The sequence below is a fragment of the Halichoerus grypus genome, chromosome 9 (genome assembly GCF_964656455.1).
Source record: "Halichoerus grypus chromosome 9, mHalGry1.hap1.1, whole genome shotgun sequence".
Classification (NCBI taxonomy): Eukaryota; Metazoa; Chordata; class Mammalia; order Carnivora; family Phocidae; genus Halichoerus; species Halichoerus grypus.
In genome coordinates this window covers 21,185,609-21,205,051 of record NC_135720.1, presented here as the reverse complement: position 1 = coordinate 21,205,051, position 19,443 = coordinate 21,185,609, and the positions used below count along the sequence as shown (strand labels likewise).

At 39.0% G+C, this 19,443-nt stretch overlaps 1 protein-coding gene across 11 annotated transcripts in view; it reads left to right on the top strand.

The window, feature by feature from the left end:
• The window catches only part of UTRN (utrophin), a 546,896-nt gene that overhangs the window by 151,326 nt on the left and 376,127 nt on the right, over nt 1-19,443 (top strand). For 9 of the 11 annotated variants that reach the window (XM_078054618.1, XM_078054617.1, XM_078054619.1 and 6 more), the window contains 3 exons: nt 3,872-3,933; nt 17,796-17,888; nt 19,331-19,408. In XM_078054618.1, coding sequence (XP_077910744.1) covers nt 3,872-3,933; nt 17,796-17,888; nt 19,331-19,408 — 233 coding nt within the window. The remainder of the gene's footprint in view (nt 1-3,871; nt 3,934-17,795; nt 17,889-19,330; nt 19,409-19,443) is intronic. The other 2 variants (XM_078054624.1, XM_078054625.1) reach the window with 1 other exon arrangement.

Here is a 19,443-nt window from a genome sequence, read left to right as displayed (position 1 = left end):
CGGTTTTAATGGCGGTATGCATGTTCCTAGGACTTGGGTATTTCCATAAGGGAAACAAGTCTAATTTCTCTGCCACATTTCCAGTTTAGGATTTAAATTGAGATTTGTTGCTACGTTCTGCTGAAAGAATTTTTGTTATGCATTTGAGCTGGTGAAGTGAAAAAAATTGCAAGCCAGTTTCCTGGAAGATTTATCAGGCAGTTTTGTTGATGTTTCTTGCTTCACTTCTCTCACCCATCACAGAAATAAAATTCCGGGCGAGACAGCAGCAAAGGCCCTTGGATCTGTGTGAGCATGTCAAAAGCATTTTAAGAGGAGCAAAATATTTAGAGGAAGAATTTGGAAAATCAGCCTTAAGGGATTTAACACATTTTTCTTCTCCTAATTCAGTCCCGTGTTTGTCCCCCTAATGGAGAAAGGTCATTAATGGATAAGATTTGCTAAGCCCCAAAAGGCTTTCAGAAACTAAAGAGTTTTTCTAAAATCCAAATCTAAAGAAAATGCTTGTTTGGAAACTGGAATGAATACATTTAGAGTGTAAATTATACTAACTTATTTATATAGAATAATCGAGTTATATGTAAAATGGTGTTGTCTATACATTTTTATTTTGGAGAAATTAAACGACAGATTGGCTTGATAATGGGGAACTGAATGACTTTGAGACTTTTGAAGTTCTGTATAAATTTCTAGGAAGGGCAGAATGATTGATTTGAATTCCATGACTGAGATTTTTTAGTAGTCTTGCTTATCGCTTTGCTAGCATATTTTCACCTCCCAGAAACAGGACCTGGGCCAGTGTTGTTACCTTAATTGTGGTGCAGAGGGCAATTTTCTACTAGTAAGTGTTCCAAATTTGTTATATTTTAATCTCATAATTGAAAAGCTACAGGCTAATTCCAGTTCTTTTACTGAATTCCTCTCTGGTAGAAATAAGAGGGGTGTGTGTGTGTGTGTGTGTGTGTGTGTGTGTGTGTGTGATTGTTAGAAAAGGGAAATGTGAACTAACGCCTTATTGAAATATGAACTCTTCCCCCCTTTTTAAAAAAAATTTTGTTTTATTATGTTATGTTAATCACCATACATTACATCATTAGTTTTTGATGTAGTGTTCCATGATTCATTGTTTGCGTATAACACCCAGTGCTCCATTCAATACGTGCCCTCTTTAATACCCATCACCAGGCTAACCCATCCCCCCACCCCCTTCCCCTCCAGAACCCCCCCTTTTTAAACTGTATCAGGAAAATGAATACAGAGGAGTGTTTATAAATTTGGGAGTATTTTTGAAAGGTTTGGATGCTGGACAATTTATCTCTGCAACCTCATACTTTATTTCATATTGGTTACTTAGACTCATTCAAACTTTGATTTGACCCAAAGATCAAAGACTATTATAGAAACATTCACTTATTAATTTTTATAAACATCTCTGTGTGGCAGGAATCTATTTTTAGAATTTGATTTCCTTCTTTGTGTGATAAGTTGAAAAACCTTAGTTATCATTTGGTAAGGTGCACATACTCATTTCTTTGTCTAGTCTATATCTGGAGAGGAACCTATGAAGTATTAAATATTTTAACATGTGTTTGAAAATAAGAAGGCTAAATGCTCAGAAAAGAGGATAAGAAAAAACCAAAATTTATTAATATTAATCCCTAAGAGTATTCTCCGTTTTTATGGTGATAAAATCTTCAAATTGTATGAATGTTATGAAATTAGGAAAATTTAATATTTATGACCTTTATATGTATTTTTGTTCATAGCAATATGGAATAATATGTATGGTAAAATGTACAAAAGTAAATCCTTTCTAAGGTTAATGGGACAAATAATTAGCTTTTCTAAGAGCTCTGAACACTGATATTTAATATTATATTGGTGGGGCTGGTATAGTGCTCTCTGCAGGTTGATGTATGTGGCTGACTTCTATTCTGTGTATCATCTCAGCTCTGTCCCTCTTGGGTGTGATTGCAAGGTGGGGACATTCAGAGTGTGTAAGCAAGTCCTCTTGGTTAATAAATGGCTTATATGTGGCATTGATCGATGGTAGAAAGCCTGAAATCAGGTCTGATGCTGACTGCATTGTCCTTCCTGGAAGGCAGGCTACCTACCTCTCAGTGCAATTAACATCAAGAAGCTTCTTAGACAGCAGTTTTGTTTTTCATCCAGTTGTCCCCTTTGTGTCTCTGAGTCAGTCTCCAATTACCTTTATGGATGTGTAAAAGTGCACTCTTTTCTGGAGCTGCAGCTATCCTATTTATTTCAGGAATGACCTTTTAATCACAAACTCTCCTACCAGAAGGGAGTAAGGACCAAAGATATCACAAACTTGGTGAAGTGGTGGGTGAACTTCTAATTCTGCTGTTAGAGATGCATGAGGTCTATGTTGAAGGCAGCCCTTTGAAACTAATGCACGGAGAGCAGAGCGCACTGGGGCCTCTCTCTTATTATTTTACTGTTACGTTGTGGCAGGCAGCCTGGCAGTGTGGATGGTCCCGGGCAGGCGGCGTATTCATACACACAGATAGAACCGCAGCTTTCTGCATGGTTCCAAATCCTCCTGAGGCAGCTTTCGGAACCGGTTAGAGATTGTTAATGTGCTGTTCTCTAGGTGTTAAGCCAACACTGACTCTTGCTGGTTGTAATAGAGAACTGGGGAGCAGTTGAAGAGGGTATCATTAGAAATAACAGAGAGGGTACAATGGGTATTTATCTTTCATGTTTACATGTATACTGTAGTAATAATTGTAGCAATAACAGTAACAAAGAGCTCAAAGCCAGCTCTTTGCCAAGTGGTTTCCGCTCATAGTCACTAATCCTCAAAATGCCCTTGCAAGCTGGGTGTTATTTATTTCTCTTTTACAGATGAGAACCCGAGGTGAGGAGGCATTGTAATGATTTACCCGAGGTCACACACTAAGTGGATTGGGGTGCAGTCTATTTTGTTCTCAAGCTCTTTGTTCTTTTTGATATATCACATGGTTTCCCTGTGCTTAACTAAATCATTCTGCCCATCTTCAAGACGTTCAAGATGCTGTAGTTTTTTTTTTTTTTTTTTTTAATTCATGAGAGTCAGAGAGAGAGAGGCAGAGGCAGAGGCAGGCTCCCCGCCCAGCAGGGAGCCCGATGCGGAACTCGATCCCAGGACCCTGGGATCATGACCTGAGCCGAAGGCAGACGCCCAACCATCTGAGCCACCCAGGCGCCCAAGATGCTGTAGTTTTTAAAGTCAATTTTTATTGGCTTGGGCTTGGAACATGAATTTGTAATCAAAACCAAAGTTGATCATTTTTTTTTTTTTTTAAAAACGACTCTGATTTCTCCACTTGTAAAATACTGTATTTATAGATTAAGATCATTAAAACCTTGTCCTATCAGTTTTACTACAAGAAAACAGGTTGTGGAATAACCTTATGCTAGTTTTTGTTCTGAAGGGTGTAGGACTTGTACAGAAAAGGAGGAAGATCATGAGTTTCTTAGGTTTTTCGTGGATAACTTCGATTTTTGTTTTGGACATGGCTAACGTCTTTATCATGCTGAAATTTTACTTAAACAAAATGCAACAGAAAGTATTATGTGTAATTGTGAAAGTGAGGTGCTGATTCTGTCCCACACACATGATCGAATGGTTGGCGGCAATATGCTGAGGCTCAGGATGGGAGGGCCAGCCCCCTAGGGAAGGTGCCCCGGCTTCCTGTGCAAGCAGACTCCCTCAGCCTTCCTGTTCTTAGCTGTGGATCTTTGTGCCTCAGGAACTACTAGGAGGACTTCTATTTTAAACTCTCCATGATGGGGATGGTTGTATATAGAACCCTTCCCAAAGTTACAGACTTTCATACATTTCCCTTCTTCCTTTTCCCTCCCACAGATGAACACAATGACGTGCAGAAGAAAACCTTTACCAAATGGATTAATGCTCGATTTTCAAAGGTAACGGAGACTTTCAAACACTTTATGGTGATTCAAATGCCTCTTTCTGATTGACGGAGTTTGTTTGGAAGTGCAATGAATTTTCCCATGACGTGACCGAATAGAAATCTTCTGAGTATGCAGATGCATTTATACTTTTTAAAAAATTCTTTTCTCAAATATATTTAAACGGAAATCCTGATACAAACAGTTCGTGGTGTAAACACCTTCATGGTATAAATAGCTTTTTATTTTTACCTGGCATTCTCCAGATATAGGGCAACAGTTTGCTGCTTTTGACTCTGTGAATCCTGGGTATATTTAGGAAATGAATATATCACTGGGCAAATTTTGTGTTCACTTAGCTAGACAGATGATGATTTCACTTTGCCTGGTTAAAATCAGATTGTTATTCAGGCAGCCTTTCTACCCCATGCAGAAACGTTTAAGGATTTTCCTACCTGTGGATGTGGCTAATAATGTTGATCTGCACTGTGGTTCTTTTTTTGAGCACTTTCTCACTTCTTTCCCCAAGAATCTACTCTTTCTCAGCATTTATAACCACTTGGAACATAATCAGTGTTTTGAGCAATATTCCTTTTAGGGGCAGGGCAAACCGACAAAGGAATTGGCAGTGCTATTTTCAAACTTGTTCTTATGTAATTATCCATTGGTTATTGACACTGGAATTTGGTCCTTTAAGTTTGAAGTGGGAGGGAAATTTGCAGGACTCTACACCAGAAGGAGGAGAAATAAAAGTTTCTGGGAGAAACATCATCATAGTCTTTTAAATAGTATGAAAGCTACTTTAATTAAGAGGTTTTTTCTTTTTTTTTTTTTTCAGAATTTTCTATTTGAGAAGGTTGCAAAGGTCAAGAAAATAAACATTGGTATTTCTTTGAGGCAACGTGAGAATGTTTTAGGATTACTATGTGTAGCAGCACGGTTTAAAAATTGCTTCACATCTCAGTGTTTACAGATGATTATTTGATTGCAGTGTTTTCTTAGGTTTTGCACGTTTTTGTTGAGGGATGTTTTATCTTGCCTCTGAGAATGTAAGGAATGTGAAAACGAACTTTGACAGAAGGGTCAAGAATATAGAAGTGCTTGCATAATTGGTGGTTTTATGTGTAGGATTTATTCCAGAGCAGACATAGGTATTTTGGGGGAAATTTTAATTTGTTTTATTTTAGAAGCACAGGTAACATCTGGGTGCTTTGGATTTGACATGATTCAAAACTTTTGAAATATCCGTCTGCGTGTGACCATATTCTGGGCAGTATTGTTTCAGCAACTGAGAGAGTTTGGATAGGAGATGTTTTAACCCAGTGGTTTTATGAGTGCTCAGATGTGTAAGATTATCCATCCTGGTTGTTACGGAGGATGATACGGTCATTTCTAGGTAGAGCAAGTTAAGCAGACCTACTTTTTAGCAGCTCAGTGTAGTCATTGGGGAAGAATTACCTTAGAACTGATTTTAAAGATCATTTGAAAACATCATAGTCTTGGTAGACCTACGTTTGGGGAACATTTGAAACTGGGTGAATGACTTTTACCCCTGTCTACGAGAATGGAGAGAACTAGTGCAAATAGGTCATGGAAAGGTGGAGAGTAGGCGAATAGAGGTGACAACTGAGAAAGAATAATTGAAAATGAAATTGAAAACTTTATCAGTGTTGCCATAAATTTGGATCAGGCGAGATAGTACCTTGACACGGTATATGACAGGCGGTTGAGCTGGAGCGTCACCCAGTAGGTGTGCTTCATCTCCAGGTCCAGAGCTGTTACTGATGGATGCAAGGCCGGTACCAAAGCTGTCACTCATACCCAGTGTGGCCCAAGTACCCCTTTGCTGAGCTTTAAAAACATCCTCACTGCAGCTACTGTCCCTTAACTTCTTTTCCATTGGATGGTCCTCAGTGTCTACTGGATCATTTGGGTCATGTACCTGAATTCTCTCAAGAAATAGCTCAGTATCGGGGCGCTGGGTGGCTCAGTCAGTTAAGTGTCTGACTCTTGGTTTCAGCTCAGGGCATGATCTCAGGGTTGTGAATTTGAGCCCCATGTTGGGCTCCACGCTTAGCGGGGAGTCTGCTTGAAATTCTCGCTCCCTCTACCTCTGCCCCCTCCCCTCACTCTCATTCTTTCTCTCTCTCAAATAAATAAATAAATCTTAAAAAAAAAAAAGAAATAGCTCAGTATTTATCGCTGATGGTTAACATCTTTAAAGAGACCTCATATAACACAAAGTCCAGTACTACCAGGATAGTTTACTTAAAGAACTTGACATTTAAATTTGTACATTTTATAATGTATATATTATTCTGTACTATTCAGTGAGGGTTTTAAGTCCCATGTAAATTATTTGCCCCATGTAAATTATCTCGTAAATTATTACGAAGACAGTGAAAAGACCAGGTAATATTATCATTTTTAACATTTTTAACATTTTAACAGTTCCAGTTATGTAAACTGACACGGAAGCTAAAAGCTTATTTTGTTTGGAGAAAAAGTATCAAAAGTAGAGCTGACCCTGGAAACATTTCCTTTCAGATGACTTTGAGTCAGAAATCAAAGTAGAAGGAAAATTTGATGGTTCTAGAACAAACTTATCAAAGAAATTATGAATATTTGGATATAAAGAGATGGAGAGTTCATGGCAGTGACATTGAACTTCATCCACATTTTTTCTTTCCTCTGGCTGTCTTAAATCCATAAATCAGATTGCTTCCACACTGCTGGTCAGGAAAGAGAATGACATTTCTACACTGGGAGATTTCCATAGACTCCCATACAGCTTAATTCCACTCTGCTGGGAAAAGGTAGTTTTTGGGCATGGTGTCACTAGGTAATCCAGAGGCTAGCACAAGAAAAAAAAATCCCGGTGAAAAGAATGAATTTGATTTCATTTATTTTTTTATCCATGTCTTTTGGTATATTGTGGTAGAGTTTAAAATAGAATTATTGATTGAGTCTGCTGCTTCCCTGCAGCGTGGGTCCCTCCCTAGGGCAGTTGGGCCCTTGTCCTGAAAAATGCAAATAGATAACTGATGGTATCTTCCACCGTTTAGGAATTTATTTTGAATTCCATCCCTGGACATTTTCTTTGTGGTCCCCTCCCCAGCCCATTTTTTTTTTTAAGTGTTTTCATTTTTTATTTTTTAATTTAATTTAATTTTTTATTTATTAGAGAGAGAGCATGAGAGGGAGGAGGGTCAGAGGGAGAAGCAGACTCCCTGCCGAGCAGGGAGCCGGATGTGGGACTCGATCCCGGGACTCCAGGATCATGACCTGAGCTGAAGGCAGTTGCTTAACCAACTGAGCCACCCAAGCACCCCCTCCCTGGCCCATTGTAATCAAAACGCCAAATCTTAATTGATTCCACTACCTATATATATTCAAAATGTCTACTTTTCTCCCTCTTTTCTGACACCTCCTTTTGCCAAGTCACTATCATCTGAGTTAGGAAAAAATGTGAAAGACTTTAAGATAGGCAGAAAGATTAGTGAGAATCCTGTCAGCTCAGACATCTGGGTTATTGGCCTTCCCTTATCTGTGAGCTACTCTACAACTCTGAGAGTTGTAGAAAACAAATAATGCAAATAATTCTTATACATAAAAATGCAAAGTAGGTGGAATGCAGTTGATTATTATACCTTGGATAGACCTATTTTTGCATCTATTGTAAATTTATTTCTGCTTTCCTTTATTGCATATAAACATGTGGTCTTTTGAATTCTCCTTTGAACCGGTCATAACACCTTACTGGTTCTCTTGTCAATTAATGAGTTAAAGTCTTTGACACATGTTGATATTACATGTGTATGAGTCATGATTTTACTGTTTTTGAAAATTATCCCTGAACATGTGGACCACTGTAATAATCTACCAACTGGTTCTGCCATGCCATGCTTCGCCTATCCAATCCCTTCCTTCTGCTTTCTACGGAATAGCAGGAGTGGTCTTACAGTGTAAGTCTCAATACCCTTTTCTCTTCAGTTAAATCTTTCAAGGGCTGCCCACTGTTCTTACTTGGCTTTTAAGGCCCTCAATTGTTGCCCTCTCCAATCTACTTCTGATTACATTTTGCTTTACTCTCCTTCCCTCTTGATGCTCTAGCTATTACGATGAGCCATCTCATGGCTTCTACCCTTCTACATCTTTTCCTGGCCAACTCCTTCTCCTATTTCTTGCCTGAGCTGAAATGTCATTTCAGGGATACATTTTCTGAGCTCCTAGACGAGGGCACATGTGCTCTCTACTCGTAAAGCTTTATCCACTGATGCACTGATCAGAATTGTACTTTAAATTAGTTGCATCTGAAAATATTTGTCTCTCCTCTTCTAATCAGTGGATGCTCCATGGTGCAAGGATTGTTTATTTTGGTCACTGGCACCACTTCTGGCATTTAGGAGGCCCCCAGTGAGCCTTGATAGGCTTGATAGATTAGTCAATGACAGTGACAGAAACATATTTAAATGCCTGATACTTTATATCCATAAACCAGTTGGTAGTGGTTATATTGGAAAGATGTAGGAGGGAGTATAGAATTGAGTGCAAAATGGCATAAATGGAGTTATTTCATGGATATGAATACATTTTTGCTGCATTTACTCACAAAAATCGACAAATCCAGCTATGCAGTTTCCCTAATTACCTGTTTTTTTGAAGTTGCACTGGAAAGATTGTTAAATCACCATTTGGGTTTAATACATAAGATTCGCATGCTTGCTGCATAGGATTCTTCAAATAGAATCCTCCTATTAAATTTGGGTGATGAAAAATGAGATTTAAAAGTTAAAATCGGCTCAATTCATTCCTTGATAAGGGATTTGGTAAAGAGCTTGAGAATATTGAATAATATGGATCTAAAACCATCTTTTGATTTTTCACTTTATAAAGAAACATAGCTAAGGCAGCATTCACTATAAATATATATTCTTTTTGCTGCAAATCATGTTAATATGTTACAGAGATATGCTTTAGAGTTTGGGAATCCTGAGAAGTCATCCAGTGTAGAACAGCTTATGGTTGTTGGATTTTAAAAAGTTATGAAGAGCTCAGAAGAAAATGATTATCTAAAGGAGCTAAGAGTTAGGAAATTTAACATTTATTCCTGGATGTGCTGCTCATTTATTTATAACCTCAGGCAAATTATTAGCCAATTTTCCCAGGTCACTTGGTTTTTATTCCTTTAGCTATAAAACACACTTGATCGTAATTACTTGCCTTATATTGCTAAGAAATATTGAGGCATTATTATGAAACATTATAGGAGATTATAATTACTTAGGAATGCTAAATTAGGACCCTCTCAGGTAACCCTAACTTGTGGTACCCCTGGTCTGTGCTACACATATATTTTAAAACAGAAATGAAAAAAAAAAAAGAAAAAGCATTGGCTCATTAAACCCACTTCATTCCATTGTCTGGTGGGTAAAGCTTGAGTGTTTTGTTCCTCTCATCCTTAAGAGCCTCTGGTTTGTTAGTAGGCTGGTCTCCCGAGGGAGGCAGCAACGGCCTCATTGCTTCACTGTTGGGAACTTTCTTCTGACTCCCAGCCTGCATTTTGTTTGGCTGACTTTCAGAGCTGCTCATCTGGCAGAGCTGAGACATACAAATTGCAGAAGCTCTTTTATCAGTTTGGTGAGGCGATTCTCAAAAGAGGTTTAACAAATAAAGGTTAGACAGAGAATGTGCAGACTTCAAAATGCTGAACTTTAGTTTGGGCAGATTTCTGCCTTTCCCTTTTTGTAGACAAAGATGAGCCAAGTTTTCATATAAGTCACTAAATTCCAAACTTGAAGTTTAAATTGATGGAGCATAAAAGGAAAATCTGTGAAGCATTTTTTTTTTTTAAATAGATTTCAATGTGGAGAGCTATTCAAATGGGTTCCTTTTGGAGGCAGTGGGACATTGCTTTTAGTGTCCCATTGTTTTGTCCTCTTCTCATGTTAGAAGTTGATGGTCACAAAAATGAGTGGGAAAAGATGTGTAGGAAGCTTTGTAGAAGATGGGGCCAAGAGCCCTGTGCTCACTGATTCTTTGTAGCAATCTTGCTGGCTTTCCTTGCAAGGTGTTTAAAGACCTCCTTAGGCATTTCGTTGCACTCATTTTGCTCTCACTCTTCTCAGTCAAAAGCAATGTTGTTTTCATGCTTTCCCTGTGGGGTGGAATCATAAAGTTGATATTGACCATCATAGGTCTTCATTCCATTGGTGAAGCTATAAGTTTATAGTTGTGATGAACCTCATTTTATCAGTTTCCTTAATCTTGACTAGAGATACTATTCTTTGTTTTAACCTATTATTTATTGTACGCAGTAATACACATCACAAAAAGTTAGAAGAAATCCAAAGAAAATATTCTACTTCTGCTACTTTTCTTCCACTACCAAGAGAAAAAGCATAACATTTTTGTTATAAAAAACGTAAAAAATATATTTATATATAAACATAATTAACCAAAATGGCATTGTTCATGGTGCTCACTGATACACTTATTGACTTTTAAGAAAATGAAGAATTACAAGAGCCAAAAGGATGCTGAGATTGGTGATTCATAAATGAAAGATTCTGGCTTTAAAAATGTTAAAAGAAATATTAAATTATTTTGCTTATTTCTTTTTGGAGTTTTAAAATAACCAAGCCCTTGCCAAAAATGATCAAAAACAGAAAACAATAAAAAAATAAGAGAGAGGTGCTAAAGCTTACAATATGTTATCAGAAGCTGGGGACATCAGATTAATCTCAGATGAATCTGAGAAGAATGCAAATACGTTATGGTATATATGCTATATGGTATGTGTGTATATATGTATATGCCATGTATATGCATGAATACATGTGTGCACACACACACACACACACAGTAAACAGTGGAGATTGTAACTGAATTGCATTGGCTGCCTCAAATCCTGTTTTTAAAATAGATAGAGCATAAATAACAGAATAGCTGAACAATGTCAAAGGGCTCATATATTATTTGTTTGTAAGCTACCTTATCAGATATATTAGTTGTGAAAGCATTTAAAAATTAAAAATTATACCCAGTTGTAACTTGATTATTTATAATGAGATTAGGTAAATCATAGGACAGAATCTGCCTGTGTACTGTATCTGTTATTGGTACAAATTTGGCAGAACCACGCTAGCTCATGAGTCCCTCTTCATGTGCTCAGCATGCTGTGTTGGTTTTGTTTGCATCTAGGTTCCGAGGGCCTTGAGGGCAAGGGCTGCATTTGTCAGCTGCGGGGGGTCGGTGTCAGCCTAGCAACTCCAGAAAGAAGGCACTGATCAGTCTTCCAAATGGAAAATACAAGTCCTAATTTTGTCTCTGGTTGGTTGGTTGTTGCTATAAAGAATTAGCACTTGGCCCTTTTAAGACCTCCAAACTAGACTTATTAAATTTTACTTTCTTATTCAATCTTCTGCAGAATTTTTTTTTTCTATTACCACTACTACTATTGCTGAAAAACTTGGCCTCTATGATGGAAATAACTGTGATTTGGGAGTATCAAAGAAGGAGAATAAGACAGTGTCAGATTAGAGACAGGGTGGGGACCTGATCACAGAGGATCTTTTATTTGGAGTTTGGATTGTCTTTGCCTATAATTAGAGTTATTCTGGCTCTCATGCAGAAGCAAAGGGTTCAATTAGCCTGGTCCTGGAGGCATGAACTGGAGTGGGAGCAAGATGACAAGGAGAGGTGGTTACCTTTGGAATGTGTTTGGAGGTAGAAATGTGAGGTGGGGAGTGAGTGGAAAAAAAAGAATCTGAAATGACCAACTTCTTTGTGTTTTGTCTGAGCCAGTAATGACTGCTGGTGTTCTGTATTGAATCATGTTCTTTAGTCTTTGGCTGGTGTGGTATCTGTGTGTGTGTGTCCTTTCCACAGAGTTTATCAGTTCCTCAGAGGACTCACTGTTGACTAAACGTACATTTCACCTGCGGTCATGTCCTGTGCAGAGATTGCTAATCAGTCGCCCGATGATCTGCTATGCCCGTGGACACAATTTGTTTATCTGCACGATGTTTTCAGGAAACTACAAATATCTGGAGATTACACAGATAAATTCAGATTTCCAGGTTCTTTTGCAAAACCAGTAGTCCTGCCCACAATGACCTGCGATTCCTACATGGCTGTCAGTGGCGGGAAATGAGTACTAGCTGTCGTCCGCAGCCTTTGGGCTGATTTCTCCGGGGGTGACGGAGCCCATCAGGTTGGCTTCATGCGGTTGTACTGTCACATGTCCCCATCAGTCTTTGCAGCTGCTGCCCTCCGTAGACCCTGGCTTCTCCTCATGCATTGTGATGACAGTTTGCTTGTATCCTCTGACACTTTTAAATCCAGAAGCTTCCGTGTCCAGCTGCTGGTTTTATACTGGTCCCTCTTGTCACAATTGTGGGGTTAAAGCTGGTGTCAGGAGAGTGCACAGAAGTACGGGGCGGGGGGGAAGGGTTGGAGGAGGGGGTCACCGGAGCTGGTCACCTGCAGCAACTGTCATCTGGACTCATATCATGTTGCCTTTTCAGTTTTTTAAGGTTAAATGTGACCCACGGCTTATCTACGTTCCAAGTTCAAGATTGTTCATTTGTATTATTTTGTGTTTATTGGAAAACCATGAGAACCCTCTCTTATGAATGAAGAGGGTGGCCTGAACTTGGCATTTCTGCAGGGCCAAGCACAAAGGGGGTATTCACCATATATTTGTCTGATTGAATTATTAAACTGTATTTTCTCTGTCAGAGAAGGCTCTGCAAATATGTCTTTGCAAAGAATTAAACATCTAAATAAGAGGTTGACTGTCAGGATGAATCAGTTTTTAATTGTATTCAGTGGTGACTTCTGACATTTCCAAACAGTTTCCCAGGGTGGACCCCATGTTGAGAGCCTGTGATATGAAAGCACAGATATGTGTTAAAGCTGTGTGCTTGGGAAAAAATCGTCTTCATTTTGAGTTCATTTCAATGTGATATGTATTTTGTTGCTTTCTTTGGGAAGTCATTAAATAGAACTCCCTCTATTCTGCCCCCCCCCCATTAAGTATTTCCTTGCTTATATGTCACAGTCCTGTCCCCTTGTAATTTGAGTGGAAGCTTAGCACAGACTTTGAGAACATTGATTTAGAACCAGATTCTATAGTATTAGATCCTGGTTCTGCCTCTCACTTGTCACATCACCCCTGTCTCGTTTCCTTACTTTAAAATATTATTATCAAGAAATAACTAATACATGTAACTAATACATCTAAATCTCTATAAATCTCTTAGAACATTTCTAAGTGGTTGCTGTTACTCTAAGAACATTTCATGTTTCCACTGCCTGTTTTTGTATGGCCCACAAGCTAGGAATGGTTTTGACATTTTTAGGTGGTTGCAAAAAAAAAAAAAAAAAAAGAATATTTCATGACACATGGATATTATATGAGATTCAAATTTCAGAGTCCACAACGTTTTATTGGAACATAGTCATCATTATGATTGGCTCATTTGTTTCTGTATTGTCTGGGCTGCTTTCATATTACAGTAGGATTGAGTAGTTTGGGTAGAGACCACCTGGCCAGCAATGCCTAAACTGGGTACTCTCTGGATCTTTCCAACAGAAATTTTCTGACCTCTGCTTGTAGGGCACAAAGCACTGAATCACCATATGTACAGTTGTTACTCTCTTGGGTGGTAAGTGGAACTTAACCTTTGGCATAATCTGGTTTTTTCTGTCTGTATATGGGACATTCCTAAGTTGTATTTGTCAGGAATATGTACTTTTGTAGTGACTGGCCCTGTGTGTGGTGAGTGTGGGTGTGTGTTCTCTGTGTAAGCTTTGAACCACAGTTTTGGATTTGTATGAGCCCAGGTACTTTCCTTTACTTTGTCCAGTGAGGAGATTCACAGGCTGTATTTCCCTCTCTTTGGCCGTCCTGCAGGTGTAATCCTTGCGAGGAGTCTCAACGGGAATATATGCTGATAACACTATCACTGGTGTGGGGTGGGAGAGTGTTGGAGAAAGGGACACAGCACAAAACATGTTTTTTCCTGATTGCCATCAATATTCATCTGAAATTTGGAGACAGAATAAAGAAATTGTGTTGCTGTTACTGTAGGGTTTTGTTTGTTTTATGTTTTTAAAGAATATAAGGGCATTGGTTATACTGTATGAATGACAGACTTCTAGAAAGACAGGGCTGTGTCTGGGTCATGTTTGTTTCAACAGAATGTTCCACAGGGAGCTTTTCTCAAGGTTTGTTGCTCAGTATACCAATGAACTAGACAAGTGAGAGAGGAAAAGGGTGTCTCATCTAGAAAAATTGATGCTACTCCTAATGCCTCCTGCTTTGCCATGGACCAGCAGTGGAGCTTAGGGAAGAATCTAGTGAGTGTGCTGTTGAATTATGGCTTGTCTCATGGTGCAGACCTACAGCACAGTGCTCTAGTCTTACCATGTTCATGGCTTTGGAAGGGGATGTATCCCTGCCGGTCATCCTCTTAGTGAATTTGGGACTGAGAAGATATTTGTCTATGAACCGACACTAACATGTACTCAGGTTCAGAATCTGCTTTTGCATTCTTGCCTGGGATGAAGAAGTGCTTCTTTGTTTTATTCGTTCTTCCAGATATTGTTGAAATTTTATGGCACTTTTATGACAGTGGAAACACTGAAGTTATGCTCCTACTATGAATGATAGTATCAATCATTTATTGAACATCTGTCATCTTCGTTTTTAACAGATGAGCAAATAGATATGGAAGGGCCAAGTAACTTGCCCAGAGTTATATGGCTAGTGAAAGGCTTTTTTGTTAGTGAGATCACTGATGGGCATTCATAATTGTCGTATGGGCTAATATTTATATTTACCTTATTTTATATTGTGCTGGTTTATGTTATGTTATGTTATTTTATTTATTTATTTTTTTAAATTTTATTATGTTATGTTAGTCACCATACTATGTACATCATTGGTTTTTGATGTGGTGATCCACGATCCATTGTTTTTATGTTATTTATTTTTGAAAATGGATAGTGGATTTGAGAAGACATTATTAGCTGTACTTGTTATCAGTAATTTTTAAATTAAATAATGTTTTATACTTTATTTTTTTATTAACATATAATGTATTATTTGTTTCAAGGGTACAGGTCTATGATTCATCAGTCTTACACAATTCACAGCGCTCACCATAGTACATACCCTCCCCAATGTCCATCACCCAGCCACCCCCTCCCTCCCACCCCTCCAGCAACCCTCAGTTTGTTTCCTGAGATTAAGAGTCTCTTATGGTTTGTCTCCCTCTCTGGTTTCATCTTGTTTCATTTTTCCCTCCCTTCCCCTATGATCTTCTGCCTTCTCAAATTCCACATATCAGTGAGCCACTCTGGAAAACAGTATGGAGTTTCCTCAAAAAGTTGAAAATAGAGCTTCCCTACCACCCAGAATTGCACTACTGGGTATTTACCCCAAAGATACAAATGTAGTGATCCGAAGGGGCACGTGCACCCCAATGTCTATAGCAGCAATGTCCACAATAGCCAAACTATGGAAAGAGCTCAGATGTCCATCAACAGATGAATGGATAAAGAAGATGCGGTTAAAGAAGATGTGGTGTATATATATATATATATACATACACACACACACACACACACACACACACACACACACACCCCACAATGGAATATTATGCAGCCATCAAAAAATGAAATCTTGCCATTTGCAGCAACGTGGATGGAACTAGAGGGAATTATGCTAAGCGAAATAAGTCATTCAGAGAAAGACAATTATCATATATTATCAGTAATTTTTAAGATCCTTTCTATGCCTAGGTATCCCTCTTTGTTATTTATTTATTTATTTAATTTATTGTTTATAAAAGATTTTATTTGAGAGAGTAAGAGAGAGCGAGAGCATGAGGGGTGTGGGGGTTAGGGGCAGAGGGAGAGGGAGAAGCAGACTCTCCCACTGAGCATGGAGCCCAGTGTAGGGCTCCATCCCAGGACCCTGGGATCATGACCTGAGCTGAAGGCAGACGCTTAACCCACTGAGCCACCCAGGCATCCCTTGATATCCCTCTTTATTTCTCCCATGAGCTTTACCTATATTCCTGACCCTTCATGCTCAGAGCAGAGTCACTCATCTCTCCCTGAAAAGGAATCCGGTTATTTGGTGGCTAGTTCTCTGAAGTGTACTTTGGTGGGCTTAGAGAGGAGGAAGGTAAGAGGTAGCAGATGATGAGGGCCACTTCTTCCCTTTGCTTTTACAGGTGATAGGTAGGAAGTCTTTAACATGCAAGGAGCTCCCCCTTGCTCTACCTCCCGGAGTATCCCCTCTGGACCCTTGGGCCACATCTCACACATCACGCAAATCAGTTTGTTATTGTGATTGATGGAGATAATCCACGTGTCCCTGACACCAGCACTGCTCACCAGAATGGCAGCTGGAACAAGAAAAACTGCTTTGTTTCAGACACAAATAAGTCATAGTATGTTATTATTATTATTATTTTTTTTTACTGATTCTGTGGTGAAAACTTTACCATACTTCCCCTCATTTGGAGTATGTGAACTATCCAAAAGCCATGCTAGTCATCATTAGTTGACAATACTTTATATTTAATTAAAAATGTAAATATCAGGAGAGGAGGAAAAATGGAAGATGCTGAGTTTTAGGAAATCTCAGAATGGCTCCCTTCCCCCTCCATTTCAAGCTCAGAGTAAAACTGTGCTTCATATGACTTTATGTATGTTTTCTTTAAAGATTTATCTATTTATTTGAGACAGCGAGAGTTCACGCACATGCATGTGAGCTTGGGGGTGGCGGGCAGAGGGAGAGTGAGAGAATTTTCTTTCAAGCAGACTCCCCTGAGCACAGAGCCTGATGGCAGGCTCCATCTCATGATCTCACGATCCTGAGATCATGACCTGAGCCAAGAGTCAAACACTTAACCGACTGAGCCACCCAGGTGCCCCTGTTTATGTTTTTTAAAAGCAAAAAGTGAAAAAGATAAAATAGTTATCAATTATAAAATATCTTTATTATTGACAGAACTAGGACTGTTAACCTCTGTGGAAATTTCAGATTAAAGGGGAATAATTTGATACAACATAATGTCACACTTATTACATTGTGCTTTATAGTTGTCTAGACATTTTCACATAATATTATTTATTGGATTTTTAGCCTGTGATGCAGAGGAAGGTTAAGAGGTTGATTTAGGTTTACCAGTTTGTTAATGGTCAAACTGGAATTAAAACTGAGGCTTCCTGATTTTCTGTGTAGTAATCTTCCTATTGCATACAGCCATCAGATCATACAGGATCTGCCTGTTGATGGGTGGGATTTTCTGGCATCAGACACAAGGGTTTGTTGGTTGGTGGAAGTTGGAGCTATTTATCAATTAGGGATGCAAGTGTAGAAATTCTATAAGCTTTGGCATTCGAAATACTGGATTGGTACCTTACTTAGACACAGAGCCCAAGTGTCATAATTGTTTAGAAATTATAGCTAGAAGTATAGGTACAGCACCAGAGAGCTGAAATTGTGGACAAAATGACCTGTTCCTGTATTTTTCAGTGCATCTCTTTATCATTCCTTCTCAGGGATATATACCATAGTCAAGGCATATGGACATTACCCATAGCTTTATTTTGTAAGAAATAATGCCACTTATGTAAGAAATAATGCAGTTTATATTGTTCAGCTTAAAGCATTTGTTATGGATATCAGAGTTCTCTGTAATTATGTTTCTTTCCATACAAGGCAAAGCTGAATAGTCTGCTGCCCATCCAGACTTTTAATTGGAAAAAAAATGAAACCACTCATTTATTTGCCACATATGTATGGAATTTCTGCTGCTAAAGAAACTGATAATTTACTTTTTCCTTTATAGAGTGGAAAACCACCCATCAATGATATGTTCACAGACCTCAAAGATGGAAGGAAGCTCCTGGATCTGCTGGAAGGCCTCACAGGAACATCACTGGTGAGAGGAGTCATCTTTGAGAACCAGACTAACAGAGTGTCTCTCATCATTATTGACTTGAAGACCCTCTGGGGGTACTTACAATGTCAAGGCCCAAATAGGAACATTAAAAAAAAAAGGTGGTTCAATGAATCTTTGATACAGCATTATTGAGGCTTTATTGAGGGCTCTATTTTTATCAGAGATAAGATTATATATTATATTTATTACTCTCAGGGAGCCCAGGAGAGAATTACAAAAGAAGAATGGCTATGGAAAGAGGGCATAATGTTTTGAATAGTAGAAAACACATTTTTTGGGGGCGCCTGGGTGGCTCAGTCGTTAAGCATCTGCCTTTGGCTCAGGTCATGGTCCCAGGGTCCTGGGATTGAGCCCCGCATCAAGCTCCCTGCTCCGCGGGAAACCTGCTTCTCCCTCTCCCACTCCCCCTGCTTGTGTTCCCTCTCTCGCTGTCTCTCTCTGTCAAATAAATAAAATCTTTAGAAAAAAAAAGAAAACACATTTTTTGTTTTTTAGAAGATGTTAGTTGTAGAAAACACATTTAAATGTTATTTAATAAATATCTTAAAGAGTTGCTAAAAGCGATGGCATTTAATTTTACTCAGTTTTTCAGTATTATCTTTGTTTCTTCATCAAACCCAACTCTATTACTTTACGTGTTATACTCACACAGAAATAACTCTGCTAATGAAGAGGATGCATTTTATGGGTACAAACTTTAACACTAGAGGTAGAATTACTATAAAAGGTATAGGGAAATGCACTCCTGAAGATGAATTCCTTTCTTGCCAAAGTGTGAGGTGTTATACTCTGCCTTTTGCCTTCCAGATGGTGGGTAAGGTACCTGTTGGAGAGGCTGATCCCTCTCTCAGATAAGACTCCCTGGTCAGTGAGGCAGAAAGAAGCCTCCCAGATCACTTTGCCCCAGATGGCTCTTCCTGCCTTCCCAGTGGGCCCTTGTAATGCTACCTGGAACCTGGGATAGTGCCTCTGAATCCTCCCTGCTCTGTGCACACTGGTGCAGTATGAAGGTGACATGACTTCTCAGTCTTCCTGTGTCCTGCCCTGTTTAGATAAAAGAAACTTTGTCCCGGGAGCATTGGTTACCAAACAGACCTGCACATTCGAATCACCAGGGAAATCCTTTAGAAATTCCAAACCCCTGCTACACCCCAGACTCATTAAGTCATAATCTATGGGGGTAGGATCAGACAGGCTTTGTATTTTTTGAATGCTAGTGTTCAGGCAAATAAGGGACCTACTATCTCAAGATGTGCATGGGGTAATTTGCATTCTGTCACCACTAGCCTCTGTGGTGGCCTGAGAAGCCGGCCCGAGCTTCTGGCAGAGAGGGGTTCTGCATGCTGAGCTTCTCTGTATACCTCAATGTCGTTGGCACTGTGGAGAGTCTGTCTCATTCAATGTCATGTTTTGTTTTCTAGCCAAAGGAACGTGGTTCCACAAGGGTCCATGCTTTAAATAATGTCAACAGAGTGCTGCAGGTTTTACATCAGGACAATGTAAGTTTGCGGTGTGACTTTTGGGGTTTTTTGGT